This window comes from Panicum hallii, chromosome 7 (genome assembly GCF_002211085.1).
Source record: "Panicum hallii strain FIL2 chromosome 7, PHallii_v3.1, whole genome shotgun sequence".
Classification (NCBI taxonomy): domain Eukaryota; kingdom Viridiplantae; phylum Streptophyta; class Magnoliopsida; order Poales; family Poaceae; genus Panicum; species Panicum hallii.
The window spans coordinates 47,402,303-47,429,692 of record NC_038048.1 but is presented as its reverse complement, the minus strand read 5'-3'; the positions used below and the strand labels follow the sequence as shown (position 1 = coordinate 47,429,692).

General features: G+C 43.2%; 3 protein-coding genes across 6 annotated transcripts; 2 read left to right on the top strand and 1 right to left on the bottom strand.

Annotated features, from left to right (window-relative positions):
* Positions 1-910: 910 nt before the first annotated feature.
* On the top strand, positions 911-9,897 carry LOC112901383 (DNA mismatch repair protein MSH3). 3 transcript variants are annotated; one of them, XM_025970292.1, is made up of 13 exons: positions 914-2,118; positions 3,140-3,334; positions 3,477-3,641; positions 3,861-3,959; positions 4,130-4,378; positions 4,529-4,780; positions 4,894-5,025; positions 5,141-5,401; positions 5,488-5,559; positions 6,624-6,773; positions 7,252-7,746; positions 8,592-8,956; positions 9,453-9,897. In XM_025970292.1, the coding sequence occupies exons 1-12, from the start codon at positions 1,189-1,191 to the stop codon at positions 8,895-8,897; spliced, it is 3,306 nt and encodes a 1,101-aa protein (XP_025826077.1). In that variant the 5' UTR covers positions 914-1,188; the 3' UTR covers positions 8,898-8,956; positions 9,453-9,897. The 3 variants fall into 3 exon arrangements, with proteins under 3 accessions (XP_025826078.1, XP_025826077.1, XP_025826076.1); XM_025970291.1 differs by having other exon boundaries at positions 9,557-9,896; XM_025970293.1 differs by lacking the exons at positions 8,592-8,956; positions 9,453-9,897 and adding an exon at positions 8,203-8,580 and having other exon boundaries at positions 911-2,118; positions 7,252-7,819.
* Positions 9,898-10,408: 511 nt separating this feature from the next.
* On the top strand, positions 10,409-21,243 carry LOC112899167 (K(+) efflux antiporter 2, chloroplastic). Of its 2 annotated transcripts, XM_025967523.1 has the most exons (21): positions 10,410-10,624; positions 10,728-12,262; positions 12,490-12,652; positions 12,782-12,872; positions 13,093-13,229; positions 13,302-13,361; positions 13,438-13,557; positions 14,202-14,270; positions 14,577-14,642; positions 15,158-15,247; positions 15,447-15,551; positions 15,630-15,758; positions 16,400-16,609; positions 16,830-16,979; positions 18,504-18,557; positions 18,643-18,701; positions 19,136-19,202; positions 19,278-19,454; positions 19,980-20,036; positions 20,145-20,219; positions 20,818-21,243. In XM_025967523.1, exons 2-21 carry the CDS (start codon positions 10,737-10,739, stop codon positions 20,938-20,940), a joined length of 3,528 nt encoding a protein of 1,175 aa, XP_025823308.1. In that variant the 5' UTR covers positions 10,410-10,624; positions 10,728-10,736; the 3' UTR covers positions 20,941-21,243. The 2 variants fall into 2 exon arrangements, with proteins under 2 accessions (XP_025823309.1, XP_025823308.1); XM_025967524.1 differs by lacking the exon at positions 20,818-21,243 and adding an exon at positions 20,497-20,714 and having other exon boundaries at positions 10,409-12,262.
* A 2,488-nt stretch (positions 21,244-23,731) lies between these two features.
* Positions 23,732-26,662, bottom strand: LOC112901474. Its single transcript, XM_025970398.1, has 4 exons — positions 26,136-26,662; positions 25,918-26,017; positions 25,117-25,254; positions 23,732-23,995 (listed from the first exon to the last, which is right to left on the bottom strand). The coding sequence occupies exons 1-4, from the start codon at positions 26,176-26,178 to the stop codon at positions 23,971-23,973; spliced, it is 306 nt and encodes a 101-aa protein (XP_025826183.1). The 5' UTR covers positions 26,179-26,662; the 3' UTR covers positions 23,732-23,970.
* Between the last annotated feature and the right edge of the window lie 728 nt (positions 26,663-27,390).

Here is a 27,390-nt window from a genome sequence, read left to right as displayed (position 1 = left end):
ATACGAACTGCCCAGGGAGCAATCCCATACGCTACGCGGACATTGGAAGGGTTGTGGGCTTGTGGCCAGATGCTCTGAAAACTCTGGGCATTCGGCCATCTCACAATGATGCTCAATTCCCTTTCTCACCGCAGCGTGTTACTTCACTTGTTAGTTGTTACCATCTCAGTGGCACCACATCCAATAAAAGATGGCACAACTAATCAACAGTCCTCCTAGCATCGGCGCACGAACTTGCGTTGCTCATAGATTTCTTGTCGCTGGCATCGATTGCTGCCATGTGAGAAGTGATGCGTAAGAGCCTCTTTGGCAGAGTTTCAAAACCACATGAAGCCCTACGGAGGTGGAGGCAGCCAGCTCCACGGAAGAAGTTCCTGAAAATGTGCTCTCTGGAGCCCAACGACGGAGGGGAAGCCAAAAAAATTGGCTCTCCTGTCGTCTTTGCCCCCGGGCTCGTCTCCTTGCGAGGGCGGATGGGGCCCGGCTGCGGGAGCACCACCAGAGCGGAGGCAGCCAACGGCGCAGAGGCAGGACACGAGAGGGAGGCCGGGGCGGAGCGCGTGGCCGGCCGTCGGGGCAGCCGGTGGCTGGAGCGCGAGGGAGTTGGCGACGTGTGCAGCGAGGGAGAAGGGGATAAGGAGGAGAGAGAACGTGAAGAGAAAATTAGAAGGAAAAAAGAAAAAATAAAGGCAATTTGGACATTTTATCTTTTAGGCAATACGAAGAAGCTGTCTTGCTAAATATTTTTTAAAATCACTAAAAAGCTGTTTCAAAAGAGGAGCCGGAGCTTGTGGTGTTTTTCCAAGGATCCAAAACAGGACCTACTGGATAAAGTTCCTTTTTGAAAAAACATGGTTCTTGCCTCCTGGAGGCCCTTTGGACGGCCACTGTCACTGAACATCCATCAGCTTTTGGACTGTCAGGGAGCTACGAATTCTCGCAATCCAATGGCTAGAACAGCGCCTCGATCGGTTCCTGAATCCGACGTCGTGACCGACAACCTTGTCCGTGTCCCACCCAGCTGCAAGCCAGAGAGACGCGGCGGCGTCACATGCAACATCCGGCTCCAGTCCGCGGCACCTGAACCCCTCAAAAACCCTCGCGTCGCTCGCTGCCGCCCGTGCGCACGCCCCTCATTTCCCGCGCTCACTAGCAGCAAGATCGCCATCGCCGGCTCGCCGCCGCGCCATGGGCAAGCCGAAGCAGCAAGTCCTCTCCCGCTTCTTCTCCCCCAAGCCCGCGCCCTCCTCCGCCGCCCCCGACCCGCCGCCGCCGCCCAACCCCAAACCCTCCGCCGCGCATCCGCCCGTCTCCACCGTCGCCTCCTTCTCCCCAGCCAAGCGCGCGCGGGCCCTCTCCCTCTCCCCCAAATCCCTCGCCGCCAAACGGCCCAATCCCACCCCTCCCTCCCGTGATGCCGTCCGCCGCAGGCTCCTCGAGCCGCTCCACCCGGCGCCGCCGCCGCGCCCCCTGAACCCTACCGGCGGCAAGGGCTACACGCCGCTGGAGCAGCAGGTCGTCGACCTCAAGGCCCGCCACCCCGACGTCCTCCTCATGGTCGAGGTCGGCTACCGCTTCCGCTTCTTCGGCGAGGACGCCGCCGTTGCCGCCGCGGTGCTCGGCATCGTCGCCCACCCCGACCGCAGCTTTCTCACCGCCAGCGTCCCCACCTTCCGCCTCGGCTTCCACGTCCGCCGCCTCGTCGCCGCGGGCCACAAGGTCGGGGTCGTGCGCCAGACCGAGACCGCCGCCATCAAGGCCGCCGCCGCGGCGCAGAAGGGCGGGGGCGCGGCGGGCGCGCCGTTCGCGCGCGGGCTGTCCGCTGTGTACACGCGCGCCACGATCGAGGCCGCGGCAGGCGAGCTGGAGGGTGGTGGCGCCGCGCCCGAGGAGGGGAGCAGGTACCTCGTCTGCGTCGTGGATAAGGAGGTGGAGGCGACGGGGAGGGAGGGGTTCGATGTGAAGGTTGGGGTTGTGGCGATCGAGGTGTCCACCGGCGAGGTCGTGCACGGGGAGTTCATGGACACCACCTCCAGGAGTGGGCTCGAAGCTGTGCTGCTTGGATTGGCGCCCGTCGAGGTCATCCTTGGGACGCCACTCACGTTCGCCACAGAAAAGGTAGGTAACTGTCAAAGAATTCTCAGTCCATTGATTTCAGTCATTATGTGCTGATGTTCAAGTTGTAAGTTTTTGAGATGTTTTTTTCCCTTTTCACATGATAGCTTATCTTTACCATGTGTAATATATAACACTAACTAATTGATCATAGATTCTGTATGTTCTTTCCTCTCAATGCTTCGCTTATTTTTCATGGTTAGTGTGGTTTATTAATGGAAGCTTGTAGTTATTTAGGCAACTAAGATATGTCAATCTCTGATTGTTTGCTGAATGGTTGTGTCGTCATACCGTATAGTTTTGGAATGTTGCATGTGTCCCTGAGACACCACCTGCTCAATTTGACATTATTTGCATGTGTCCCTGAGACACCACATGCTCAATTTGACACTATGGTTGTTACCAAAACGGTCAGAGCACAGGCAATTCACTGTTACCATGTATAATAGAACACTAACTAATTGGTCATAGATTCTGTATGTTCTCCCACTTAGTGCTTCACTTATTTTCATGATTAATGTGGTTTTGTTAATGGAAGCCTGTAGTTGGTTAGGCAACTAATCAGAGTTTTAGGCTTTTAGCTATAATATTTGTCGATATGTTAATCTGATTGCTAGCTAAATAGTTGTGTTGTCATGCTGTATGGATTCTTAATTTAGAAACATTGCACGTGTCCCTGAGACACTACAGGTTCAATTTGACATTACGGTTGCTTGCGAAATGGCAAGAACCACAAACAATTCACTGTTAGTGTATTTTGGTAGTATTCATAGCACACTTTTCTGTTCGCGCCATTGCGAATAATCGTTTTTCTCTGTTCTGAATTGATGCCAAGTTCATATCCACTATAAATTGTCATTGTTTTTTCTTGATGCCAGATTTGCTCAAGTAAATTATTCTCCTGTTGGTGGTTTTTTCAATATGCTACTCGATCTACTTCGTTTGAAGTTCTTGCCAATTTGAGTAAACATTGGTCATCCAGATTTGTCTTGTTCAATATCCTCTGCCTCTATTTGTTGTGTAGGTGATGATGGCATATGCGGGACCGACCTCTAATGTGCGGGTTGAGCGTGCATCATGTGTTTGTTTTGGCGAGGGTGGTGCTTTGGCTGAACTGATGTTTTTGTTTGAGAAGTCTGTTGACAATGCTTCTAGGGTTGAAGATGACAGACAACCGATGGAAACAAATGATGATGACAACAATCTTCGTGGGATTGAGGTACAGTTATCCTTTTAATTCTATTTTGAGTGGTGTTTTGGTGTATTCATTAATATCCTGTCACCTCATCATGTGCTTCAATCAGCAATTTTTCACAATGTAGTTTATGGTGTTTATAATAATTACCATTGATTCAAATTAGGGTCTCATGGCTATGACAGAGCTAGTCGTTCAAGCATTAGCATTATCAGTTCGGTATCTCAAGGTTTTTGGCATGGAAAGGATAATATGCTTTGGTTCTTCGTTCCGGCCATTTTCTGCAGATACTGAAATGTCCTTATCAGCAAATACTCTTCAACAACTTGAGGTAGAATCTTTTGCGATACCTTCTGAGTAAAAGTTTCTGTTTGGATATTTATTATTATTATTTTTACTTTCTCAAGTCTGTGTTTGCCTTCTAGCTTTGTGGATACTTTAGTTGAGAATAAATTCTTTCTCACATACAGTCAACAGGTAGAGTTGGTCTTTTATGAACAGCTGCTTCTCTTCTGTTCAATTGATGAAGTAAAACCTAATGTGCTTTCAGGTATTGAAGAACAACTCAGATGGCACAATAGAAGGGTCTCTGTTCCAAACTATGAACAATACCTGCACAGCTTTTGGGTCTAGATTGTTTAGAAACTGGGTAAGGTTGTCTTTTGCCTCAACATGAAACAGATGCTTGCGTGATGTATCATTTCACTCAAATCAAATATATTGCATCACATTTCAAAATATAAAGTGTGGCAACACCTAAAATCTTTGATTATTTCAACTGTTCTTTTGTAGTTCTTTGATCATGTGACGTTCTTGCAGTTGACACACCCTTTAAGCGATCGACATCCAATCTGTGCTCGTCATGATGCGGTATCTGAGATTTCTGAGTCAATGGGATCACGGCACTCAATTAACAATCTACAGGACAGAGGGGATGGGTCTTGCACAGCTTTGGCGCGTAGCGATTTGAGTACTATCCTTTCATCTGTTTTAGAAATGCTGGGAAAATCACTTGACATTCAAAGAGGAATAACAAGGATTTTTCATTGCAAAGCCACAGCTAAAGAGGTATGTGCTCTTCTTTTTTGTTCTGGTTGGTTGCAAACCAAATATTTTTGTTTTCATCATTTTGTGTATCCTTCCTTGCTAAATAACATTCTGGTAACTTGGTAATTTCACCATTAGTTGACTTACCTATGCCTGTGGTTTGCATTTCAGTTTGTTGGTGTTATCCAGTCTATCCTCACAGCTGGAAAGCAGCTGCAGAAGCTTTTCCTTGAGGATATTGACACTGTCTCCTCTCATCATAAACCTGTGCACTCCTCTTTGCTGAGAAGGCTAATAAGTACAGCTTCATCATCCACCGTACTAAATAATGCAGTGAAACTTCTGTCTTGTCTTAACCAAGATGCGGCTGATCAAGGAGATATGCTAAACCTATTCATTGCATCTGTAGATCACTTCCCAGAGGCAAATCCCTCCCTTCTAGTGAATTGAACTTGTTTTTGTTGTTTATCTGTTCTTTTTCTTTGACACCGTTCCTTATCATTTCTGATGCTTGATACTTGCATATCTTTTTATAGGTTGCAGAAGGTCATGTAAATGTAGAAATGGCCCAACATAAACTGGACTTATTGATTGTTGAGTACCGGAAGCAACTTGGTATGCGCAACTTGGAGTTTAAAACTGTAGCTGGATCGACCAATTTGATCGAAGTTAAGTGGCTTGAGTTCAGCTACCCTCAAATATTGCTAATTGCATTATCAAGTAGCAACAAAAAAGGTTGTCTTCTTCATTAGATTATTAATACTATCTGTTGTATGCCTGCAGCTACCAGTGGATAGAAGGGTGCCCTCAAATTGGATAAAAATAAATAGCACAAAAAAGACCATCAGATACCACACCCCTGAAATATTGAAGAACCTGGACAACCTTTTGCTGGCTAAGGAGGAACTAGCAGTTATCTGCAGGTCTTCGTGGCATAAATTCCTCACAGATTTCAGCAAGTATTATGCGCAGTTTCAAGCAGTTGTTGAGTCTCTTGCAGCTCTCGACTGCCTATATTCACTCGCTGTTCTTGCAAAGCAGAATGTAATGATTAATGATTATTCATCTCTCCTTATGTATGACACTGTTCTCTTGAGAAATCGTTCACCAACCTTTGTTCCATGTTGCAGAATTATGTGCGACCTATTTTTGTCCATGAGAGTGCATCAAGTCAGATTCACATAAAAAATGGACGCCATCCGGTTAGTTCTAGTAGTTGTAACTCAATTTCCATAGCATTGGCAATATTAGTAACAAGATCACGCAATTTGATCAGCAAAGCACAAACAGTATAATGTACTTTTCCATGCAAATTTTCTGGTGGATTCTGGTATCGTTGAAGTATATTTCTTTCATTTTTAGTTATGTAGTAGTATTTCACTGCCAAGTTTCTTTTCCTGCATCTCAAAGTTAAGAAGAAAACAAACAGAAAACCTTGAAATTTGAGTCTACTGGGGTTCAGTTCTTGTTTAGTAGCGTGAAAACTGCATGTGTGTTTAAAAGGTTGTATTGTACCGTATAGTTCACTATATAAGACAAGATATTCATATACTGTTTGTTGGATTATTCAGAGTCGGATTATTAAAGCCCTGTAAAGATCACAATCAGACAGGTCTTTAGAACTGATTATAGCTTTGGCTATAGCCTTAATTACCCAGATGAGCTCCGTGGTAATAGCACTTGAATAGAAGTAAATGGCCTTGTAAATGCCTGAATGATCGTCTTGCCATGTGCTATTTAAGCATGGCAAAGGCTCCAATACAATTCATTTTGGAATTATTCTCTTTCCTTCACTGTATAGCCTTGATGCTATTGCTACAACTACTGACAAATTGCACACTTTTATGTCAATTGTTAAATTGCCCCCCTCTCTACACATCTCACTTACAATGTGCTTTACTATGAACATTTAAAAGACGAGTTACGATGATACTTTTACCTGGTTAGGAGACTGTGTTAAAAATATCCGGTAGGTCTTGTACTAGGGTGCATACATGGGTTGCCCCTTCCTGTCCACTGTATTGCTTGGCTTAGGCCATATATCACTGCTCAAAAGGTGGGTGACAATTAAAAAAACCTTTTATGGCTTTTTAGAAACTTACTTCCAGATCTTTAAATCCAACTGTTTCTACCTTTCAAGATCTGTCAAGCTTCCAATCTTTTCTTTGCCACTCTAGGTGGGACATGGTCTCTTTTTTCCTTTTCCGGTCTGGTGCCGTTGTAGGTTTATGGTCAACGAGGTGACAGTTTTGCTGCTGGGATTTAGGTTCTGGAATCTTTGCTTGGAGACAACTTTGTTCCAAATGACACAGAGCTTCACGCAGATGGTGAGTACTGCCAGATCGTTACAGGACCAAACATGGGAGGAAAGAGTTGCTATATTCGCCAAGTCGCACTAATTACCATGATGGCCCAGGTAAAATTTTATCACATCCTTTAATGGAGCACATTGTGAGTGTATAACATGATTAGTATTTAAGGTTTGACATTGTCAAGGGTTGAAAAAGCATTGATGAATACAGGGGCGGACCCAGAATTGGTCTGGGACCTGGGCTGAACCATGTTTGCTATGTTGTGCTCACATGGGAACGAGAGCCTGAGTGAATGAGCCACTCAGCTGCAGACATTAGCCTTGGTATGAGTTGCATGTAGGCCTTTTTGCAAACTGGGATAGTGCTGGCCTTGTGGGCCATTTTGTCTTGGGATGAGAGAAGTCCGGGCCCTAGATCCACCCCCAGATGAATAGATCTTTTCTTTTATTTTTTTATTCCAGTAGGCCTTCCACTACAATTCTCGTAAAAGGAGTCATTTCTTTTAGGAGCAGCTGTATCAAACACTCAAACTCATCTTGATCCTGAGATGATTCCTGAAAAACATTGCCATGGTTTCTGTAGGTTGGTTCCTTTGTACCAGCTTCATCAGCTATGTTACATGTTGTTGATGGAATTTATACCCGGATGGGTGCGTCTGACAGTATTCAACAAGGAACAAGTACCTTCCATGAAGAGATGAATGAAGCTTCCAACATATTGCATAACTGCTCATCTCGATCTCTAGTGATCATCGATGAGCTTGGTCGTGGCACAAGCACACATGACGGCGTTGCTATTGCTTATGCTACTTTACACTATCTTATCAAAGAGAAAAAATGTATTACCATTTTTGTCACTCACTATCCAAGGATTCTCGACATTCAGAGAGAATTTGAAGGTTGTGTTGGGGCATACCATGTTTCATATCTGGTAACAAAAAAGCTTCTGGAAATTACTGATAAACCATTGGAGACTAGTCCAGTGTCAAAGGATCTTGGAGAAATTACTTTCCTGTACAAGCTTGTTGCTGGAGCTTCAGATAGAAGCTTTGGTCTTAATGTTGCCCTGCTTGCCCAGGTTAGTTATGCTTATATTCAATGTTTCATGTGCTGCTGTTCATCTAGGTATGGACTAATCTTTAATTGTCATGGTGTCATGGGCTAACGGAGATGGTTTGGACATGTACAACGGAGGCCTCCCGAGGCGCCGGTGCGTAGTGGAGTTTTAAAGCGGGGCGATAATGTAAAGAGAGGTAGAGGTAGACCTAGACTAACTTGGGACGAGACGGTTAAGAGAGACCTTAAGGAGTGGAATATCGCTAAGGAATTAGCTATGGATAGGAGCGCTTGGAGATTAGCAATTAATGTACCTGAACCGTGACCTTTGTTACTTTTTGTTTAACCCCTAACTCTTCCTTTGGCTTGTGCACTTTTTGTGTTTCTTATTCTTGTTTTCTGTGGGTTTCATCTCTAGCCTACCCCAACTTGCTTGGGACAAAAGGCTAAGTTGTTGTTGTTGTTGTTGTTGTTGTTGGTGTCATGGGCTAACTAACACTGGTGGGTCAAATGGTCTTCTAAATTATTAGTTCTTTATTTGTCTTCTTCAGTAACTTTTTCATGCATGTGTTTTGATTATTATAGCGATTGCTGCTTTCTGATTATAGATATGGTTCAGTTTTGTTGTCACTGCCTCATTGCAGTTGCGTGCGTTGTAGCGAATGTCTCCTGTGTTCATTGTTCCAGTAGCAGGGATGAAACCTCTAACTTCTGCAATAGCATGTACCGGCTAATCTTTTGAAGTGGGTCCTTTTCACGTACTGTTTTGCAAGAGTAGCTGTTTAAGTTACACACAAATAATGATCCCTCCCCTCCCTCCTCCCTAAATGTCAATTCCTTGGTTGCTGAGGTCGATCCTCCTTTCAGCTTCCATCTAGGTGTATTAAGAGGGCATCGGTCATGGCAGCCAAACTACAGGAAGAGTTAAGCATGCGTGAGGAGAACAAACTTTGGAGGACAACGGATGCAGCAACGGTGGATGGACCATCAGAAAGTTCCACAATAGTTGGTTTGCTTTGTGCACAGCCTTACCAAGGATTAGCAGAAGCATGTCGCAGGGTACTGCTGAACATGACTTTGGCTCAAAGCTATAATGATGTAACAAACACACTACCTTCTTTGAAGAATGCACGGGAATTTGCAAAGAAGACGATAGAAGGCTTCCTCATGTGAAGCAGTGGCTCATTTGAGAATTTGAGTTATTCTTCCTAAATGTGAAGGGAACTTATCAGGTAATCGTCTCCCCCACTCTGTTCACTTGGTTTAGATCTAGATAGCATCCAGTATAGCTCATAGTTCCTAAACTTGCACACTTGTGACACGTAGCTCCCTTAAGTGACATTGTACTTTCTCGGCTTCATAAAACCTGCAACCTTCTCCATATTGCTGTTTAACTGAACTTGCCAACATGGGACAGTCAACTAGGTAGCACCAAATGGTGTGGCACACCATCATGATTTATGGTTCCCACCTTTTCTTCCCCTCTCTTTCTTTGCATTTCCACTTTATTTGTTGGCATGTGAGACGATTTGATGCCACCATGGTTTGACTGGACTGCCCCCAACAAGTCACAGTATTTTACATGGAAAAAAGAGCAGCCGTGCAGACTGCTGTAAGTTTAGAGCGCTTGGAAAAGTTGAAATGCATAGGTTTTAGGGGGTTATGGCCATATTGGAGGACACATGACACAACTGAGCAATACAAATGGAATTCTGGATTTCTTTGCAGGGACATACTCTGTGGAGCAATATCATGTTGACAGCTGTAGAATACAGCACTTGATGTACATTTTGCACAGCATTTTCTCTGGAGCTAACTATATGAGGATGCAGGTAGCGTGTACCTTCCTACTTAGGATCCATAACGCCGAAGAAGCATTTTGCTGGAGCGGTTTTTGGAACTGCTGCTCTGTCAGGTTAGCGTGCTAACCATTTTGGCCACGAGACTTAATGGCAGCGGTACATTGTTAGAGGGCTCTGATCTTTGCTGGTGGCTTAAGAGATGGTAGACGAAGAACTTCGAGTTTAGACCAGCCATAATATTAACCTTTGCGATACTGTATGATATTGTAAGTATGCAGCCGTATATTCCGTCTCTGTATCTGGAACACCTTTTGGTGATGTAAAGTGCAGAAAAGATATGCATTTCTTTACCTGTCTTGTATTCTCTACCCGTTTTGGTGGTTGATAGTCTCGCTGCTAGTATTCTGTACAATATATGCCTGGGAGGTTTTCTTATCTGGTCTGAGATTTGAAACGGTAACGGCTGCCCGAGAGGCATTTTGTGGTGTTGGGCCGTTGGCCTGCAGTTGAATGGAAGGAGGAGAGGGGCATCGTGTGTCGAATCGAATCCAGATGGGCGTCCGGTCCGGCCGCTGAATCCGTAGTACCTTACCTTTTTTTTTAAAAAAAAAACCTAGTACCACTCGTGCAGAAAAGAGAAATCCACCTATCAGAAAGAAAAGAAAAGAAAAGAAAAGAAAAGAGAAATCCATGTTGCAAGCAGCAAGCAGAGCACGTCTCATGCATCATCAGATCAGCTCGTAATGAAACTTCATTTTTCTTTGCGGTTGAAAGCCAAGAGATTCAGGTTTTGGTTTGGTTTGGCTGTGGCGCTTTGCTTTGCCTCGTCTCCTCCGCCGCCGAAACAAGAGGAGGGAATGGACACGCAAAACAAAACCGGCCCTTGTCCTTCACACCTCCCCAAGGGCAGCAACGAGCAGCGCGAGTGAGGTCGCCTCGCCCCGCGCCTCCCCTTGCTGGGCAGTCCAGTCCTGCAGAGAGGAGAATGGAATGAGGCTGAGGGCGCTCTCGCCTTCCTCCTCCGCGCCTCTCCCGTGACAAACCTCCTCGCCTTTCTCCGGTCGCCTCCCTCCCTCCCACCCAATCCGCATCCACTCCGTGAGCACTTCTCTGTCTCTCTTTCCTGGTTTTTGGTTTTTTCTCCCCACCATTTTCTGGGGAGGTTTGATATACGTTTCCGATTGTCCCCGTGCTCCCACAGAGGGGGGATATGGATTTGTCCACGTTCGCCTCCGGCGTCGGACCCAGCCGCGCGGCTCCGCGGCCGGGCCTGCAGATCGGCGCCGCCGGGAATGCCTTCCGGAACTGCTCCCTGCGCCGAGCGCGGCATCGCAGCGGCGGCGGCGGTGGGGGAAACGGAAACCTCATGGTCGCCTCCGCCCTCCGTGGCGGCGGCGGCGGCCTCTTCTACTTGGCTCCCATGCACGGGAGCCCCCTCGTTTTCCGCATCAGAGGGCGGCCGGCGCCGCCGCGGTGCCAGGGCAACGACTCGTTGGCCTACGTGGACGGCCCCTTGGAAGGCACCAAGGGCTCCGGCGAGGTTAACGACGACGAGGCCACCAGCTCAGTGTCCGACGACGACGAGAAGGGCGGCCCCAGCAGCGGGAGGGAAGTCGACGTGGATGGTCTGAGGGAGATGCTGCAGAGGTTGAGGAAGGAGCTGGAGGTGGCCAGGCTCAACAGCACCATGTTTGAGGAGAAGGCGCAGCGGATATCTGAGTCGGCCATTGCCCTCAAGGACCGGGCTGACAGCGCTCAGCGGGATGTGTCTGCGGCTGTCGCGACGGTGCAGGAGATCATCAGCAAGGAGGCGGACGCCAAGGAGGCCGTCCAGAAGTCTACCATGGCGCTGTCCATGGCTGAGGCCAGGTTGCAGCTGGCAGCGGAAGAGCTGGAGGTGAAGAGGGGGTCTGTCGGGCCAATGGAAGTTAGTTTCGAAGGTGTGGAGGAGGAATCCCTTGCGTCTGCACAGGAGGAAATTAAGGATTGCCGAGTGGTTATGTGGAAGTGCGAGGAGGAGTTGAGACACATCCAGGAGAAGAAAATGGAGTTGCAGAAGGAAGTTGATAGACTGACAGAGCTCGCCGAGAAGGCTCTGTTGGACGCGTCCAAGGCCGAAGAAGATGTTGCCAATATAATGGTGTTGGCTGAACAGGCAGTGGCTCTTGAGATGGAAGCCGCGCAGCGTGCCAACGATGCGGAACTGGCACTGCACAAGGCTGAGAAAGCCATCTCCTCGGTTGATACCGTGGTGGAGCTACCATCACCTGCTGAAGAGCAGAAAAGCGCTGAAGAAGATAGTGTTTCTGAAGGGTACGAGTATAGCAGCGATGGTATGGATGATGTTTCTGTAAGGGATGAGGTGTCAAACATTGAGCGTCTAATGGTTGGTGACTTAGCTGTTGAGGGCATTGAGCAGCTTGAACCATCCCGTGAGATATCTGATGAAGCAAGCAGTGATAAGATGCTTGTTGAGCCTCAGAAAGAAGCTGAGCCTGATGTAGATAAGTCAAAACAAGGGAAGAAGCAGGAAACGGAACGAAAGGAGTACACCAAGGAACCATTGAGTGCTCCAAAAGCATTGCTGAAGAGATCATCCCGCTTCTTCTCGGCATCTTTCTTCTCGTCCAAAGTTGATGGAGAATTTACACCAACATCTGTCTTTCGGGGGTTTATGACATCAGTGCAAAAACAGGCACCAAAGCTTGTTGTTGGGATCTTGCTTCTTGGCGCAGGGTGAGTCGCATGACAACTGTTGTGTGTTTTCTAGGTTTTGCACTTTTTCAGTAAGGATTTAATTTCACATAACTCCACCTGTTTACCTTATTTGCTATTATTCTGTTATCCGTACAGTCACCTCTGTTTTCCACTGAAATTTAGGAAACTAACTGGCAGCATCATTTTTATGCATGTTGATTAGTCACTACCTTTCTTAAAGGGTTTTTGTTTTATGTGTCCTGTAGGGCATTCGTCTTAAATAGAGCTGAGAAGAGTCAACTATTTCAGCAGCAAGGCATTACCACAAGCATTGGTGAAGTAACTTCCACAACAAAGCCCATTGTTCGTGAGATACGGCAAATCCCACAAAGAGTAAAGAAGCTAATAGAGCTCTTACCTCATCAAGAGGTACGGTTTCTTTTTCATCTGAACCTGCACATGGACTGATTTCATTTTGTGTGTGGGTATGAAATTCAACAGTTATAATGAAGCTTAGCTTGTGTGTAAATTCCTTACGCTCTTCATTTCCCTATTCAGGTAAATGAGGAAGAAGCTTCACTTTTTGACGTTCTGTATTTGCTTCTGGCCAGTGTTATTTTTGTACCGCTATTTCAGAAAATTCCTGGAGGTGAGATACATATGCTAATACATTTTGTGCACAGGATGATTCTATAGCATTTGTAACTTTCTCTAATCTTTTGGTCACTCAGAAAGTTTACAATTGATTAGCCAAGTTCAACTATGATTTCCCAATTCTGAGAACCGAGAAGCCTTTGTCATTAAAATCCTAGGTTTTCATGAAAGTTCTGTAACCTCCTGCAGAAATAATTTTTACCTTGATATCTTAGGCAGTCCTGTTCTTGGGTATCTTGCTGCTGGTGTCCTCATTGGTCCATATGGGCTCTCCATCATTCGTAATGTGCATGGGACAAAGGCCATTGCTGAATTTGGAGTTGTATTCTTGCTATTTAACATTGGACTTGAGGTACACAACTAAGTGCCTCTGGATGCTGTTTCTTCTTTCAGCATATACTGGCTTAATATCCTCTATCTGCAGCTTTCTGTGGAAAGGCTAAGCTCAATGAAGAAGTATGTCTTCGGCTTGGGCTCTGCTCAGGTTCTATTCATTCTATGCAACCATCAAACAATTATTCTTTCTCAGTTACTCCCTGATAAATTGGAATAATCGGCAGGTGCTGGCTACTACTGCAGCTGTTGGTGTGATAGCTCATCGTTTTGCCGCACTACCAGGACCAGCAGCAATAGTTATTGGGAGTGGCTTAGCTTTGTCATCAACAGCTGTTGTCTTGCAAGTACTTCCTTTAGCACTCATCTTATTTATCAAATTTTGGTTGCTTTGTCACTGATCAGAAGTCTTTTTGTTAGCAAATTTCTCTTTATCCATCACAATTACATCGTAAACTAAATGAAGGTACTCGTTTTGTTTTTGGATACTGAATGAAGTTACACGTTGAAAGCATTTGTTCACATATGAGCAGAGACATATGCCCGTCTAATATTCTCAGCTAATTTGAGTTGCCATTACGATTTCAACAGCTAGGAAATTTTGTTTTCTTGCCATGCTTAGTTCAGGCCTAAACTAGGTTTCGTTCAGGCAAGTTAAACGTGAGTAATGTGAAATGCAAACTTCTACCTCTGGTCAAAAAACATTTTGGACAAGGTAAGGTCTCCAATCTGTAGCTTTGACCACTATTTTCTATTTTAATGCAATCAAGTTGATATATTACTGAAGTGCTTTCCAAAACGTGGTTTTTATGTTTCCAATCCAAATGTTTTAGAATATATTGATTTTCAAAATTTCAAATGTTTGACAGGAACCATGTATGATTTGTCATGTTCTCATGACTGGGGAAGTATATGTTTATTTATAGGTTTTAGGTTTTGTAACAGTCGTTTGTTGCTTGCCTTTTAAGCAGCCAGTGTTCTTCTTTCCTAGGTACTGCAAGAGCGTGGCGAGAGCACATCACGTCATGGACGTGCTACATTTTCTGTGTTATTGTTCCAGGTATAACTTCACCATGCTCAGATACGTGCCCTGCTCTTTGAATAATGCGTCTTAGTTTCAGCTTTCCATTTGTTCATTTTCTTGCTGATGTACTTCTGCACATCACTTTTTTTTCAGAGTTTTAGATCATACCTCACAGTTGCTATCTATGCGCATATTTTGCTGTTTTAATATGTGATGCATACGTGCAAGTATCAACTTGCACGGCATACTCATTCTGAAGCATAGAGCCATAGACGGCCATCAATATTTTAGTAATGTTAATCTAGCCTGCCTTTTAATATATGTCTCTTGTGTTGTTCCCAGGATTTGGCTGTGGTGGTCTTGTTGATATTAATACCTCTGATATCACCTAATTCTTCGAAAGGAGGGGTAATCATTTGATCTTGTGCTCTTATTCTTATCTGCGCTATAGGACCTTTTGCTTATTGATACAAATAGTTGATGTTCTTGGTAGCCCAATGAGATCATGAGTTAAGTACTGTAGCATTAGAAACTAGTCTGCAATGATAGTATGATTTTTAGTGCCAAGGAGTGCTTCAAAACTCGTGTTCAAACAAAGGTTCTATATTTAATTCTCGGAGCTATTTGAGACGACTATACTACGATTGTAGCAATAGACATCTCTAAGTTTCAGATGGCATGGGTGAAATGCAAATTTGTTGCTTGAGTAACTTATGTGCTTTGCACACGTTATCTATGCAAGAGCAAATTTGTTCAGTAATGCTAGGATATCTAAATTTGGAAATAACATCCAACTTTAGGATGACATGTGGGGCCTGGGGACATGTGTGAGTGACACAATGGGTACCTTTCCCAATTTGCACATATCTGTTTGAACTGTTTGACCCTTGAGGCCTTGGTTCAATTTCTGATTTTTTTTATAGGTTGGTTTCCAAGCAATAGCAGAAGCCATGGGGATGGCTGCAGTGAAAGCAGTAGCTGCTATAACTGCCATAATTGCTGGAGGTCGTCTGGTGAGTTGACTGTTCATTTGCATTATTTTGCCATAACTCCTTTCTAGGACTATGCATATGCTAAATCTAGACTCTGAGCTCAGCTGGACATGGGCTTGCTTCCTCGCATGCATGCATTTTTTAGTCTTATCCTTGCAGCTGCATTTCTCTGAATTTGTTTGCACCTATTTGACGTGCAATTTCCTTTTTTGTTGAACAGTTACTTCGGCCTATTTACAAACAAATTGCTGAAAATCGGAATGCTGAAATATTTTCGGCGAATACACTCCTTGTTATTTTTGGCACAAGTCTTCTTACAGCCCGGGTGTGTAGTTTATCTGTTTATATTCTAACCCCAGCATCGCTTAAACTACTTTTCATTTTATGGTACTACTCTCCACAGGCTGGGCTATCGATGGCACTTGGAGCTTTTTTGGCTGGTCTATTACTAGCAGAAACGGAGTTCTCCTTGCAGGTTGAGTCAGATATAGCTCCATACCGTGGGCTTTTGTTAGGACTTTTCTTTATGACGGTGAGTCTGTGAACATAATTGCATCAAGACTTCTTTTCTAACACTGATACATAATTGCAAGTGCTTCTAACCTTATAGCATCATCCAGTGATGCAAATATGAAATACAACTCTGCGGCCACTGAGTTATGTTGCCACAGACTTGTTAGTTTGTTAGTCATGGTGGCATCGTTATGTTTACAAGAACCACATGAATCCCTTGTCAGTACAAAACTCGATAGCCAGTACAAAACTCGCCATTTTTAATGGAAATGGTACCACTTTCACGAGTTTCTCAGACCATGACTACCTTTCCTTATTTGAATAATCACGCTAGTGATCATTTTATACTATCAGCCTGTAAATGATATCACTGTTGCATCTTGCATTACAGTCTAGACAAGAATGTGCATTTTGTACCGTTCCTATATGTTACCCGAAAAAAGTAGCATAGTATCTTCTTTCATCAACTTGTCAAATAAATACATTTTTGTTTATTTATATGATCATATGTTGGGTAGAATCAAACATACGCTAGTAATTAGTGCTATAGCACTTATTTATCTGTCCATTTTGCTAGTCCAACATCAAGGTATTTTTTTTACTTCCTTTAGGATTATTAGAATTCCTTGCTTAATCCTAACACTAGGATTTGATTTCCAGGTTGGAATGTCTATTGACCCAAAGCTGCTTCTGTCAAACTTCCCAGCAATCTCTGTGATATTAGGTCTCTTGATATTTGGAAAGACATTGTTGGTTACATTTGTTGGTAGACTGTTTGGGGTTTCTACTATAGCTGCCATTCGGGTTGGCCTCATGCTTGCACCTGGTGGTGAGTTTGCTTTTGTTGCCTTTGGAGAGGCTGTCAACCAGGTAATACGTGCCATCTTTTTGTGAACAGACCTGGTGTTTTGTGTTTTTCCTTAGGTTCTCTTTCTATGTCATATGTTTCTAGTACTCTAGACCTACTCCTCATGCACATCATAGTTGATTGCAGGAACATCTATAGTTTCTGTATGCCACAAATCATGATTGCTGTGCTATGGATAGATGTTTTAGAGCAGTGGGAAAACTATTGAACACTGTTTTGCAGGGTCTTCTATCCCCTCAATTATCATCATTGCTATTTTTGGTTGTTGGCATTTCGATGGCTCTGACACCATGGTTAGCTGCTGGAGGGCAGTTTCTGGCATCAAAATTTGAGCAACATGATGTGAGGAGTTTATTGCCAGTGGAAAGTGAGGTATTAGTTTAATCCCACATTTGCTTCAGTTATATTTCTGTAATTTTGGCCACAGGAAAAAGCACTGCCAGTCTGCCATACTCTCACCCCGTCTATTTGTTATAAACCTGCCTTGCAGAATACAAGTTTCCATCAAATACCTACTTGTGTAGCCACGTGCATTCCCTGTGTGAAATGTAGCTAGACTCATTTTCCATTTTATATTTGTGCCATATTAAGCAGCCCTGACAAGTAAGGAATCAAGCAGCAACTCAGTAGCCTTGTTACTATGTTTTTTTTTGTGTGTGTGTGTTTGTTTCAGTATTCTGGACGAAAGTATTTTCTCATGGTCAGCTCTAAAATTATTTCTGGCTGATCAAGCATTGCAATATCCAGTGGAAGATTCTAATTAGAGACTGGCTAAAACTTTAAAACTAGGCAACTTTATCTTCCTTCACATCAGTTGCCAAGGGCAATTGATAATCACAGTGGAGAATTCTGCTTTGCTTTAGCAACCATAATCCACCTGAGAACTGGCAGTAAATTGATGAGTTACATAGTTTCTTGTTTGTACAAGAATAATATGGATATTGCGTATAGGTGCAGAAACAATGCTGAACTTTGACTAGAACATTTTGGTAGTCATAACTCTGGCTAAGGCATTTGTCTTCCTACCCCAGAAACAACCAAAGAGACGAGAGAAACAAAAAGGCCTAAAAGCCAAATCAGGTCAGGTATTGTCATATATCTCCCAGTACAATGGAACTCGGTACCAGCCAATGTTTTCAGATGGTAAAATCATGTCTAGTCGTAAGGGTACTGATAAGAAAATTAGTCGCAGTTAGTCATTGATCAGTCCGATTAGTCGAGCCCAGTCGGTCCTAGTCATAGTCTAGTTGTCCTGTATATTCCAGGACCGATATACTAAATAACATATTGTTTAAAGCAAAGATCAAGATAATATTGATGGTCAGATGGTCACTATCTTAGTAATTTGTGAGTTCTGATTTGTGAAATAGACTAAAAGAGCACTAGACTAGATATAAAACAATAGCAAGATAGAGAAGATACACTGACCTTTAGGGGAACTTCAAAATCCAAAAGATCAAAACCATGAATGGCCCAAAAGTTACCCAGAGCTTGCTAGAAGCTAGTCGTCCCCATGCTAATCGGACGACTAATCATGGTTAGTCAACGATTAGTCGGACGACTAGACTTCTAGTCGAGATAGTCGCCTCGTGGGCATGATCGGTACTGGCAGACCGATAAGCGCGATTAATCGTGACTAATCGCGATTAGTCGGACGACTTAAAAACATTGGTACCAGCTAGTGTTAGCCATTGTAGATGACAATTACCAAGGGGTTTATGGCTTTATGCTAATTGCCAGGCACAAAAACACATGGTAAATTGGTAATGTGATAGTGTTGCTTCTTGTTACTATAGTCTCCCAAGTTTGCAGTCAATAGTATGCGAGCTCTAAAATATCCTTTAACATGTCACTTTTTATCTAATGTTGCTATCTTCTGTTTTTCTGTGCATGTAGACTGATGATTTGCAAGATCATATTATTATATTAGGTTTTGGACGTGTTGGGCAGGTTGTATTGCAATCCTCACACACTACTAACTTTTTCCATGTTTGATGGATCCTAATAAAGGTTTTTTTCTTTTTCCTTATACTAGATCATTGCCCAACTCCTGTCAGAGCGATTAATTCCTTTCGTTGCACTTGATGTTAGAAGGTATGGTGCTTTTTGCAACAACCTGAACTTTAAAGAAAGTATGGATAGTGATTCAGAACCTCTGTTGAATGAATGATTTCTCGAACACTATTCAATGAATGTTTAACCATGAAGAAGTATGACTACATGAACCTACGCAGATTTGAGTTCATAAGTTTGTAGAGTTTACCTCTATGATGTTCATTGATACCATGTTTGGACTAATGTGGGACTGCAAATGAAATGTAGTAAATCCACTAATAAATAAAACAAAAGTTCAGGCTGATGTTTTCAGGAAATCAGGAAATGCTGGCAATACCAGCAATCTGGTAGTTGCTCAATTTATACACCTTAGCGGCCAAGTTGAACAAAGACACTTTGGGTGTATACTTGACCTTTGCAACCAGTGGCTGCATGTTGAGAATAACTTTCCTGATGCATGTATTCTTTTTCAGCGACCGGGTAGCAGTTGGGCGTGCGCTTGACCTTCCAGTATATTTTGGGGATGCTGGAAGCAGAGAGGTAGGATGAGTTTGATTACATTTTAATATTCATATAGCTTGTTAAAAAGTACTATTCTGAATTGAATTTTAACAGGTACTGCACAAAGTTGGAGCTGAGAGAGCTTGCGCTGCTGCAATTACTTTGGATACTCCTGGTGCAAATTATAGAGCTGTCTGGGCATTGAACAAATATTTCCCAAATGTGAAGACATTTGTTCGAGCACATGATGTTGATCATGGTGTTAATTTGGAGAAAGCAGGTGCAACAGCGGTAAGTGGATGTTACAGAGCATTCTTGGCCATAATGGGCTACTGGTGCAACTTGTATTGGCCATGTATACTCACAATTTTTATTTGCAACGAGGGAGTTCTATTATTTTTATCATAACAAACTGCAAACCAATCTGCCATGTGAAATGATTTGCGGCAAGTAGATTTAATTAATTATTCAGATCTATATGATAAAGATCCGGAGCTTGTGTTTCCAAATCCTGTTATTAGTTTCTACATTCAGTGATTGGTAAGACATATTTTTGTGGGTCATCATGTTTTACTTCTTTGGTCACTGATAGATTAAAATTTGAACACTAAAAGTTGGTAAATGCTCATTTGCAACTCTTCTTGTGCTTCTTAAATAATACCACCATTGCATGGGACCAAGCATGTTTGTGTACTGTGTAACTTGTACAATGTCATTGTTATTATGCACTACTGGTAGTTTTTCTTATCAGATATTTTATTTCACATGTGGTACTTTTAACATATCTGCTGATGCATCTGTGTGAAAAATTTGAAGGTTGTCCCTGAGACCTTGGAACCGAGTCTTCAGTTGGCTGCAGCTGTTCTTGCACAAGTGAGCTCTTACATATTTGATTAGCATTCCTATAAAAAAACATATTTGATTATCATCCATTGTGCGTATTATTGATGTATGTACTTTAATGCATATGCTTTATTTCAGGCTAAACTTCCAATGTCAGAGATTCAGGAAACCATCAACGAGTTCAGGAATCGTCATCTGTCAGAACTTACAGAGGTGTGTAATTCTGTCATCATTCAGTGGCCTGCTAAAGCTTTTTACGAACCAAAAAGATAAAGAATATTCTAGCAAGTGAAATATGGCAAACTGAATTTCCCAATGGTTGTAAATCCAGGATTGCTTGTGTAGATAGGTGTTGAATTAAGCTTGTAATGGAAGTCATGTGGTAGTAACTAGTGACATTATTACATGATTAAACACCGTTGGTATTACTAGCCATTTGCTGTCTGGAAGAGTGATGGTATGAATTTGACATGATTCTTCTGACTTTTAGGTCATGAAGTCAAAACCCAGAAAATGGAATCAGTAATCTATCATATACCAAATCATTCAAATGGAGGAATTTCTTCAAATTTGTTTCTTATAATTCATGTAGTGTAATAGCATCCACATTTTTAGATATAGTAAATTTTAGATGACTTTCTTTAATGTTCTTGAGTTGAATGGTTTTCTGATGTCCATGTTGGAATATCACAGCATGTGTTAAGAATAGCTTGTGTCAGGTTCATATAATTTATACTGTATTCGTACAATTTATATTGGCTAATATTATATTTTTTTTCTATTTGATGTTATTGTCTCCTTCCCTTTACAGCTGTGTGCTACGTCAGGAAGTTCTCTAGGCTATGGATTTTCAAGAGTCATGCCAATGTCCAAATCGAAGTCCTACACCTCCGATGACGAGAGTGAAACTGTTGATGGTGCACTAGCAATTTGAACTAGTTATATAAAACGGGATCCTTGATAATACCAGATTGATTGTGCTGCACATTAGATAATCAATCGGCAAATCTTGTTGCATATAGAAAGTGAAATAATTCATGCAGCAGCTGTCACAAAAGTTAGCATGCAATTTTGTATGATAGAATGTGTGAAAACATTCAGTGCAAAGCATATTGTGGTTGGAAACGTGAAAACCCACTAACTTTGTTGCAACTTGCAAAAGCTGGGATGCAAACCCGTTTTGTAAAAATTCATACAAAAAGTGGCAACGTTCGTGTGCATGTGCTTTAGAATGAAATTTGTCATTTTTGTATGTATTTTTGAAATTGACTTTGTATCCTGTTGACATAAAAATTGAGCGGTGAACCTTTGCGGTTGACAACACACGAAAGGTCCGGGAGATTTGCCTTATTCCAGTGCAAATCCAGTATTTTGACTCGTGAGATGTGCGTGGGCGTGCCGGTCAATTTGATGACAAGGGAAATGTAAAATACATGAGCCAATAGGAGGCTGCGAAGCCTTTGTGCTCATAGGCATTCTTTGAATAAACATTGCGTGGAAATAGATATTGAATGTAATTATGTAGTGTAAATGATTAAAGCAATTGTGGCACATGCTACCGGCTATTTTTAATAAACACCGCATGCAAATAGATATCAAATGTAATTATGTAGTGTAAATGATTAAAGCAATTGTAGCACGTGCTATTGGCTATAACAGCCGGCACGCTAATAAAGCGTGATAAATAAATAATCAGTCATGAGGCCAATTCCAGCATCCTGATGAGCTTGAGCGGCTCATCGGCTATCCAAACTAGATCCACACAATTGATGATAATAAAACATAAAAACTATTAGCTAGAATAGGAAGCCGATAGGGAACGGAGCGCCGTTGAGCTCCTGCTCCACTATGACTATGCTATAAGCCGATGAAGCTTAAAACTAACGTTACCACCGGTATTTCTAGATGAAACTACAATGATGCGCAACAAGAGGTTAATCTAAACTTCACAAGCCGATGAATCTATTCACAATAGAACGTGATCCCAACATTAGCCGAGATTATGATGCAACAGGCCATTAAATAATCTATCATCTGTTTCAACAGGATGAAAGCTAATTGAAGCAAACTAAATAGCGAGATGATATATTAAAGGAATATCAGCCGATGCAAGCTCAAGGTTAAGATAACTGTAATTCTACCACATCTAGCAAGAGATCAAGTTGATGCAGTCTTACAAGATATGGTCAAATCGATAAATAGGTAGACTAGATGAAATCACACCGATGCGCCCGTGATTAAAGCCTAGAGCACCTGATAGACGAAGACGATGGCAAACTGGAGGTCAAAGCGATGCAGCCCTATTCACCGAAGAAGACGCCGAGTAGCTACATTACTCCTACTCCTAGAGTTTGGAGTTGAGCAAAGAAGAAAATAGAGTTGATGTATTGATCGAGAGATAAAAATTTCAATGACTGTTACCCCTTTATATTTAGCTTTGAACCTCACGCAGACTCAAACTTGCCTAAACCTACTATGACTTGACTACCTTAATTAATGCCTAAACAAAAGGAAATATTAAGATACACGGACTCTAAATTCCCTTATGTAGAGCCCTCATCAAAGAAGCTTCTTTGTTCGACCTGTCCGTGAAGAAACCATTCTGCTTGCGTGATTAATTTGGACTTGTCTTCTCACGCAGCAACTTACTCTTATTTCATTTCAATTACTTTAACATGCGCGTGCTGGCCTTGCCCTTCCTTTATTTGTCTTGTTTCTATTATTAACAATAAAATAATCCAGCTAGGGTGCTAACTGTATCTTATTAATGAAACTCTTCACGTGTGACCTGACGTACGTGCATGCTGCAAGTCTTCTTTACTTTAATTGCCCTGCCTGCGAGCTTTCTTTTCTCTTACTTATCCCATCCATTGAACCTAAGCTAATATTTAAATAATTCTCCTGAACTTCGGCATAAGCATTAACTCCTAACATCCTTTGGACAAGTTAAACTTGTGAATCATCCGCATGCATGCCCGCTCATCGCATGTGATCCCTGCAGATGCACGCTAGTAGCCGATGATCTCCATACTTCATATTACATACAAAATCTGATGTCAACATATCCAAACCTTTGCGACAAAGTACATGTGGATGTGCATCGTTTAATGATATTTGTATACTTGTATGTTTCTTATGAGGCTTTTGCGTTTCCACCAAACCAAATATTTTCTTGTCTGTATTAAAGAAAAAAATATTTTCTTGTCGAATGCTTTCTTTCTCTTATATTTCTATATGTATTGTTTCTAGCTCTATTAGCTCATATCTTGATGGGGAAACATTCAAGTTGCTTACATATAGCTTTTAATAAAAGGTGTTCTTATATGGCAGCAGTAAATATGTTTTTTACAAGCTTTCACAAATTTAAACTACGGAAGCTTAGGTGTCATCACTATATTTCGAATTTCAATGAAACTAAGTTGCACGGCTGCGTCTCTTATACTTGCACGCATGCACTACATTTCTTCCGCACGAGATTTTGTATACGATATACGATGCCGGATGTCTGAATGATATGCGCGTGTTGGGGTTGGGTTGCGGGCTGGCCGGATTCAGCTAGCTAGCGTGCCCGTCTTGCCGTCGGCGTGCCGCAGTGTTACTTTGTTGACGCCTTGAAGGCCAGACCGGACTCCAACCAGAATTATGATTGTACTAGGTAATAGTCCGTTCGTTGCTACGGGCAAATAAAATTTGAATAAAACACCAACTACTTTAAGAGAATCATGTAAAACTATTTGAACTGCCTCAACATTTGTGCACAGAACAACTTGCGGTTTTTTCAGGAAAAATCTCAATTTCATCCTATAATATAACTTGATACATAGAAAGCTCATTTACTGGTGAACCAAATCAGGAATATCTAAAAATTTACTGATGGATCAACAACAAGTTTATATATCAAAAGGCACACACAATGATCGTACTGAAGGAATCAATCTTCCTTCGCTGGTATGCCATGTATCAATCAACTGCAGCTTGCGTATCCCTGCCTTCAATTAGCAGAAAATGTCAAATCATCCAGTAATATATCCAATAAAACTGCCATGCATGTTTTGAACTAAGAAACAATCTAGTCATGTATGATACTGAAAAGAAGGAAAATCCTCTGTTTTTCAATCTTAGATTTCTTTACACTTCATAATTATTCTTTTTTTGCTGAAAGGAGAAATACCCCAACTGCTGAGAAAAAAAATGGAATTTGGTTTCACCTACTGCAACATTAACTACAACTAATGAGAAGGATTTACAATTTTCAAGGTTTCTCACATGGCTGCATCTATTAATAATTTATTTATTATCTTACAATGTAACTGGATGATAAAATGATTTCTTATCTACTAAAGCTTTAGACACTATACCTCGTAAGCAGGGCAATTGGGTTGCATCAGTCTATAAGATGAAGTGGTTAGTGTTCATCAATTGTCAACTTCTTATACCATAGCTTTGAAGAAGAAAAAAGAGAAGTAACATTTCTAAGCTTTTTCATATATGGAAAACAGGTTACCAATACTTGCCTTCGTCAATTTCCAATTAGCATAGGAATAGGAGTAAAATCAGGCATGAAAAGCAGTCAGTTGAGTTTATTCTAGGATTAGCTATAGTCTACCATGCATGTTCACTATTGCCATGTGAATCTGATGTAGTGCTTGAAAAGATTAGCAACAGGAGAATGCAGAAGTCACATGAAAGATCAGTCTATTAATTGATCTACAGTTCTACAATTATAGTATGCTATTTCTGTCAAAATTGTTAGCGAGTAATGCGTACAAGATTATGAAACTACATATCACTCAAGATTATGAATGGTCAATAATGTGTGCAAGCCGACAAATGTCTGTCAAAATTGCTACAGCATTGCACTATCTGAACACCATTATGCTATGTAAATGAAGGTAAAGCATTGAATTGTAACACTGAACAATTTGGAATTATGGATCCAGTAAAGCGAGCCAAAAAAACCATACATTGTCATTCAATAATATGGCATAAAACACACCTCACAACCATAGCCAATTAAATCTGGAATAAAAAGCAAGGATAACTGTACCGGTTGAAGTACTCTGCAACTCAATAACATAAATAATAAATTCCAGAATTATAATAAACCAACCTATGATTGAACCCATATTTGTTGTGACCAACAAGTGCTGCTACATCATACTTCTCCCAGTAAACATATGAAACAACAGAATGCAGGTCATCAGCCTCCTTCCTGTACATACCATACTGGAATTTACCATCGCTCTCTCTGAAAAGCATATAATCAAAGGCATCATATAAAATAAGGTGATGGACTGCTATCATTCAAAACTAAATAAAGATTCTGCAATATAATGTAGTAGACAATATGAATTCAAACAATTGGATGCAATAAAGAATATAATAATTATTTTTACTAATGTACTATGTTTATTTCTCTGAGAAATAAAGATTCTGCAATATAATGTAGTAGACAATATGACTTCAAACAAATTGATGCAGTAAAGAATGTTGAGATAGAAATTAATAATTGTTTTTACTAATTTACTATGTTTATTTCTCTAGAAAATCATGCACGTCTAAGAGAAATGTAATCACAAACTCAAGCCGTACTGTGGTAATACATACAATTAGGAAGCTTAGCTAATTTAGTTCAACATTTCCACTTCAAGGCTTCCTTAGAAAAAAATAAAAGCAATTGCTGAAATGAAGGGTTCATTATTGACTTGACCATTTCCATTGAAACCAAAGCGAAACACACTAATCCCACGCTTTGTTATTGCAGCCGCAAGATCAACAATGATTCCATTGTTCTGAAAACAAGCACTAAATTTCATAATTCTCAGCTTGCGTTAAAAAAGATAAACATGTTAATCAATTTAGCTAGCTATGTTCAAAATTTGTTCAGAAGACAAACAACATATTCGTGTACCTTGGAAGCCCAAGCCATGGCAGAGCACTACAATCTTGTTTGACCCCATGTGGTGCAGCAGCCCCATGAGATTCTCCCCATACTCTCTGTTCTGGAGCAGCTGTTCAGAGACGAAACCACATGGGTTAAACAACCCGGGGGCAGGGCGAAATATTTCTGGCAATAACAAATTCAGAGCAAGCGATGGTAATATAAGATCAGGGAAGAGAGGTGCTCACATGGATTGGGCGCATCTTCGGATGAGCTGGGCGCCTCTACCATGGATAGCCGCCGGGGGGACCCTCGGTTGGGATCGAATCGGACGCGGCAGATGTTCCTGACGTCGTCGGCAGCAGCAAAGTGAAGGAGAGGCAGGGATGAAAAGATCTCTGGGCTGGTGAGTGGAGTGAGTGGCCCAGGACTCCTCCCGCGGATCCGATTCGATGGCAGCAGTGTGATGTGGGTCGAGTAGGAAAGGGATTTCTCATGCTAAATGGGCATGAACTCCTCCCGCAGGGGAGCCGTCGAGTGTGTGGAGGCAGGGCCGAGGAGGTCGATGGATCCACGAGTGCGTCGGGGATGCGCTGGGTAGCAGGCGGGATGTGAAGAGGCAGATCCCAGAGGCTTCTGCGCTCGCGAGAGAGGGGAGAGAGGCGCGAGGGGTCGGCGAAGGACGTGGCCCGGGCGATGAGCCGGCGGGGGAGGAGCTGAACTGCTCGTGATCGGGGGGAGATACGTGAGCTGAACTGACGGCCCCCTCCTCCCTTCTTCCTGCGCGCCGCTTGTCACCCCTCTCCTCCCTCCTCACGTGCCCACGCCTGCCGATCCCTCAGCTCCTCCCTGCGCGCCGCCACCCGTCTGCTCCCCGCCTCCCTGCGCGCCGCCGCCCGTCCGCTCCCCGCCTCCCTACTTGCCGCCGTCCGTCCGCCCCCCTTTTCCTCCTCCCCGTGCGCCGCCGCTCGTCGCCCCTCTCCTTACTGTGCGCCGCCGCCCGCCAGTCCCTCCTCGGCAACTCCCTCTGTCGACCAAGCGCCACCGCCCGTCCGTCCGCCTCCCCCCCTCCCTATCGGCCCAGCGCCTGGGGCACCCAGTGCGCCGCACCGGACCGGCGACCCCTGGATCCGCCGCCGGGTTGCGGGCACATGGGTGGCGGCGCAGCAGCCGGAGACGCCCCGGGCAGAGGAGACGAAGGGAGCGGCAGCGGTCGGTGGCAAGGAGCCCAAGATCCCGGCACGGAGGTGGCGAGATCTCCTCCGGCTGCGGAAGCAGCAGGCGTCGTCGGGGTCCGGCTCAACAGCGGCGAGTGCATCGTCGGAGCCGAGGCCGCTGCGCCGCCTCCTCCACCGCGGGCCAAAGCCGCCGGAGCCAGAGACGTCGCTGAGCCTGCCGCTCCTCCGCGAGGCCGGCCCCGTTGCGGTGGGGCGGCGCGTCGGCGAGCGGGCGGGCGGCGTGATGCCTGGTCGGTTGGGGGAGTGAGAGGCGGGGTCGGGTGGG